This window comes from Limulus polyphemus, unplaced genomic scaffold (genome assembly GCF_000517525.1).
Source record: "Limulus polyphemus unplaced genomic scaffold, Limulus_polyphemus-2.1.2 Scaffold3993, whole genome shotgun sequence".
NCBI lineage: Eukaryota > Metazoa > Arthropoda > Merostomata > Xiphosura > Limulidae > Limulus > Limulus polyphemus.
The window spans coordinates 87937-93959 of NW_013669603.1; the positions used below are offsets into that span (position 1 = coordinate 87937).

General features: G+C 30.1%; 1 protein-coding gene across 2 annotated transcripts in view; it reads left to right on the forward strand.

Annotated features, from left to right (window-relative positions):
- Positions 1-6017, forward strand: part of LOC106470423 (nephrin-like) — an 87652-nt gene extending 81635 nt beyond the window's left edge. The window contains exons 19-22 of one of the 2 annotated variants that reach the window (XM_022399012.1): positions 1780-1901; positions 2411-2516; positions 3513-3712; positions 4979-6017. In XM_022399012.1, the coding sequence (XP_022254720.1) occupies positions 1780-1901; positions 2411-2516; positions 3513-3712; positions 4979-5188 (638 nt within the window). In that variant the 3' untranslated portion in view covers positions 5189-6017. The remainder of the gene's footprint in view (positions 1-1779; positions 1902-2410; positions 2517-3512; positions 3713-4978) is intronic. The other variant, XM_022399013.1, reaches the window with a different exon arrangement.
- Positions 6018-6023: the final 6 nt, after the last annotated feature.

Genomic DNA, 6023 nt, shown 5'->3' on the forward strand with positions numbered 1-6023 from the left:
AACAATAACAATTAAATTAAGAATAACAATAACATACAAATTAAGGATAACAATAACAATTAAATTAATAATAACAATAACAATCAAATTAATAATAACAATAACAATCAAATTAAGAATAACAACCAAATTAAGAATAACAATAACAATCAAATTAAGAATAACAATAGCAATCAAATTAAGAATAACAACCAAATTAAGAATAACAACCAAATTAAGAATAACAATAACAATCAAATTAAGAATAACAGTAGCAATCAAATTAAGAATAACAATCAAAATAAGAATAACAACAACAATCAAATTAAGAATAACAACCAAATTAAGAATAACAATAACAATCAAATTAACAATAACAATCAAATTAAGAATAACAACCAAATTAAGAATAACAATCAAATTAAGAATAACAACCAAATTAAGAATAACAATAACAATCACATTAACAATAACAATCAAATTAACAATAACAATCAAATTAAGAATAACAACCAAATTAACAATAACAATCAAATTAAGAATAACAACCAAATTAAGAATAACAATCAAATTAAGAATAACAACAACAATCAAATTAAGAATAACAACCAAATTAAGAATAACAACAACAATCAAATTAAGAATAACAACCAAATTAAGAATAACAATAACAATCACATTAACAATAACAATCAAATTAAGAATAACAACCAAATTAAGAATAACAATAACAATCAAATTAACAATAACAATCAAATTAACAATAACAACCAAATTAAGAATAACAATAACAATCAAGATCAAATTAAGAATAACAATAACAATCAAGATCAAATTAAGAATAACAATAACAACCAAATTAAGAATAACAATAACAAGTTATTCTTAATTTGGTTGTTATTGTTATTCTTAATTTGGTTGTTATTCTTAATTTGATTGTTATTGTTATTCTTAATTTGATTGTCATTGTTATTGTTATTCTTAATTTGATTGTCATTGTTATTGTTATTCTTAATTTGATTGTCATTGTTATTGTTATTCTTAATTTGATTCTTGTTGTTATTGTTATTTTTAATTTGGTTGTTATTCTTAACTTGATTGTTATTGTTATTCTTGATTTGGCTGTTATAGTTATTCTTAATTTGATTGTTATTGTTATTCTTAATTTGATTGTTATTGTTATTCTTAATTTGATTGTTGTTGTTATTCTTAATTTGATTGTTATATTATTCTAAATGTGATTGCTATTGTTATTCTAAATTTGGTTGTTATTGTTATTCTTTAATTGATCTTGATTGTTATTGTTACTCTTAATTTGGTTGTTATTCTTAATTTGATTGTTATTGTTATTCTTAATTTGATTGTTATTGTTATTCTTAATTTGATTGTTATTGCTATTCTTAATTTGGTTGTTATGTTATTCTAAATTTGATTGCTATTGTTATTCTAAATTTGATTGTTATTGTTATTCTTAATTTGGAATAACAATCAAATTTAGAATATCATAACAATCAAATTAAAATGACCATAAACATTTGTCTAAAGAGAACAATATAATTACTCATTTTTTACTCTTCACAAACGGACAACTACTCATTTAAATTTTTTTACCCCTAAATCTTTTGTCACGTCGGTGTGTATGTTATCAATTTTCAAACCGTTTCGCCTGAAGTTTGGTATAACTGTCTATAAACATTAGTTTTTCGTTATTTATTTTAATAATAATCTAACCATAACTCAATTACTACATTTCTTTGTGTTATCAATTATCTTCTCATGGTGAAACCTGTTTTTTATCAGGGAGTGAGAAGTCCAGCAGTAAAACCGCTACAATCGAGATGTACGCCCCCAGTAGTAATAATGGAGAAACAACCAGCTCAGTGTCAGAGAAGAGTGAACCCTACTCAGACGGCCAGTATTCGGTAAGACAACGTTACCGTGAATTATAGTAAATACTGAGAACAGTGAGTAGATATGAAACAGAAAGATCCATATTCAGTAATTAAACATTGTTACAACATTAGCTTAGTAGTTGAAGTGTGAATAAATTCTAGGATCAACTAATGTTTCCTTTTAAGAATATAAATATCTAGTAGTAGATCTTCTGTTACAACATTAGCTTAGTAGCTGATGTGTGAATAAATTCTAGGATCAACTGATGTTTCCTTTTAATAATACAGATATCTAGTAGTAGATCTTCTGTTACAACATTAGCTTAGTAGCTGATGTGTGAATAAATTCTAGGATTAATTGATGTTTCCTTTTAATAATACAGATATCTAGTAGTAGATCTTCTGTTACAACATTAGCTTAGTAGTTGAAGTGTGAACAAGATGATGTTTTTATACTGATTAGTCACTAATTATGGTGTAGAGTAGACTTGTTTATGCCAGTAAAGATGTCATTACAATAATCGTATTATTTTAAACAGGAGGAACCTCATAAACCAACATTGGCCACTTATTTGATAGACGAAGAACTCGATCAAGAGTACCAAGATAACGCTTTACCCGAACAGTCTAATTATATGGAAGATGGTAAGAAACGTCATTATGAAATGAATTTGGTAAGACAAGCTTTATATTACATAGCATTGCGTCAATTTTAAGAGATGAACTGTTTAAAAACTGGTCATGTATTATAGTATTGTGTCAGTTTTAGTTGTTTCTCTGTTTAACTACTAGTTCAGAATTCGAGTAATAGATCAGTTTTCAGTTTATTGTTTATCTGTTTAAACACTTCTAAAAATTGGAGTACTGAATCGGTATACAGTTGTGGTGTTTATCCGTTTATACATTGTCAAAAATTGGAGTATTAAGTCAGTTTCCAGTTGAAGTGTGTATCCGTTTAAATAATGTTAAGAATTGGAGTACTGAATCAGTATACAGTTGTGGTGTTTATCAGTTTATAAATTGTCAAAAATTGGAGTATTAAGTCAGTTTCCAGTTGTAGTATGTATCCGTTTAAATAATGTTAAGAATTGGAGTACTGAATCAGTATAGAGTTGTGGGGATTAAGTGGGAATACTGTATGAATTATTCCTGCTTTCCTACTTTGATTGGACGATGTAACTGTCTTTCTTACTCACAAAGTGTAAACTCTATAATACTGATATAATACCATTGTGCTACTATATCAAGAGTAAAAAAAACAACGTTTTTTTTTTGTTATTTTTGGCACAATGAATGATCAACTCTTTATGAGACAGTTCTAATGGAGTTTAATATATGCCAAACTACTGCTATAGTTATAAGCCCTAATGATGGTAACTGCGTTACCAAAATTTTCGGCTGAAATAACTAATAACGTTTTTATCTTTCATAATGTCAAAAACTTCGTGTGTTTTTTTTCCCTCTTAATATATAATACCGTGTGTTTTAGTTAAATTATCGTAAAAATTAAACCAAACTTCAAACTAGGTAGAGACACATGAAACTATCGAAAATAATTTCCGATTTTGGGTGCTAAAAATTTCTTTCAAAAGTATGTTTTGTTTTTTGCGATAAATTTTTTCACGTTTATTTCTTTAATAGTAGAGCCTGGACATTCAGCGTTAGATGGGAGACCTCACCTGTCACGTGGTCATTTCCAGAAAAGAAACGGGTATCTAGGTAATCACCACCGGCTAGGCGACAGAGAATCCCCCAGGAACATCTACCAAATCGATGAAGCTTTCCCCAGCAATGAACTACGACGAAATGCATATAACAAAAGTATCGGTGAAATGATACCGGTAAGACAAACCACCACATTCGGTTTATAGTCGTTTTACTAACGTCAAGATATGTTCATATTACTAACACTAAAATATGTTCGTATTACTAACACCAAAATATGTTCGTATCACTAATACCAAGATATGTTCATATTACTAACACTAAAATATGTTCGTATAACTGACATCAAGATATGTTCATATAACTAATACCAAGATATGTCCGTATAACTGACATCAAGATATGTTCGTATTACTAACATCAAGATATGTTCGTGTTACTGACATCAAGATATGTTCGTATTACTGACATCTAGATATGTTCGTATCACTGACATTAAGATATGTACGTATTACTAACATCAATATATTTTCGTATTACTAACACCAAGATATGTTGATATTACTGACATCAAGATATTTTCATATCATTAGCATCAATATATGTTCGTATAACTGACATTAAGATATGTTCGTATTACTGACATCGATATATTTTCGTATTACTAACATCAAGATATGTTCGTATTACTGACATCAAGATATTTTCGTATCACTAACATCAAGATATGTTCGTATTACTGACATCAAGATATTTTCATATCACTAACATCAAGATATGTTCGTATTACTGACATCTAGATATGTTCGTATCACTAACATCAAGATATGTTGATATTACTGACATCAAGATTTTTCATATCATTAGCATCAAGATATGTTCGTATAACTGACATTAAGATATGTTCGTATTACTGACATCAATATATTTTCGTATTACTAACACCAATATATGTTGATATTACTGACATCAAGATATGTTCATATCACTAACATCCAGATAAATTCGTATCAATATCACCAAGGTATGTTCGTATTATCCCTTTAATCCCCCTTTTCGTCAACTCCGCAGTGGGGTAAGGAGTGAGTGCTCTATCTCACCAGCTGGATATCAAACAACACATGTTCGCAAGTGTTAGTAACAGAGCACTGACATCTGATGTGCTGCCTTAAAACTTTGGGAACTTTATTACACATGAATATTAGAAGTGTAATAATGTGAACTTTTCTTGTACTTGTTAGTGATTTAACACACCTCATTATAGATAATAGGTTGATTTACTGAATGTTCTAAATGTATAACATTGAACTTTTTATTAGTATCGCCCCTGTTTTAATTGTGTTATTGGTGTAATGCTAGAAACACGTCTGTAGAACCAAATCATAACTAAATTGCACTAAATGACATGTTTTTAACACCCTTGTTGATCTTCTGTTTTTCAGGTGAACTACAGTAGGGTTCCACCTCCAGTACCCAGTAGGACAGCAGCCAGTTCAGGTACAGAACTGGCCTACATTGTACCCCCTGACCCCACCAGGAGTCCACCAATGCTATCGACTTTCAATGCCAATACGGACTACTCGACCTCCGTACCTGATGAATCGTATTCGGGGGGACTGACGGTAAGGGACCCGCTTGACAACATGGTTTGATCCTTGCACTCCTCGTAAATGTTGATAAGGTATTGTGCAACAGGAAGAAACGGTACTATGGGTAATAGTGATTGTAATTATGTAATAAACGAAACCTTTAAACCTTGCATAACAGGAACAACTGGATTATTGATAAAAATAGACCTAGCTGAAGAGACAATTGAATAGTGGAAGGGTAGTGGAAACAATGTGTCTTCTGTTGGCGTTAGTAATTTACCACCATATGTGTTAGAAAGCAAATATTGTGTTGTCATTCAGGGTATTGTTTGTTTTGTCATTTTGGGTGGAATATATTGTGTTAATGATGACAATGGTGTTGTATTATCTTATCCTGCACTTCATTATCCTGCTTTTACCATGATAACCCGTGGAAAAGATTGTGTACTTGTTAATAATGACTTTACCATAGTAACCCGATAATTCTGGTTGTGTACCATCCTAACCTGTGGAAGAGACAATGTACTTGGTGATCCTGGTTGTATACCATCCTAACTTATGGAAGAGACAATATACTTCATGATCTTGGTTGTACAACATCCTAACTTATGGAAGAGACAGTATACCTGATGATCGTGGTTGTTACCAACATAGCCTCTGGAAGAGACAATGTACATGATGATCCTGGTTGTACAACATCTTATGGAAGAGACAATGTACTTGATGAGTCTGGTTGTACAACATTCTAACCTCTGGAAAAGACAAGTTACTTCATGATCTTGGTTGTACAACATCCTAACTTATGGAAGAGACAATTTACTTGATGATCCTGGTTGTACAACATTTTAACTTATGGAAGAGACAATGTACTTGATGATTCTGGTTGTACAACATTCTA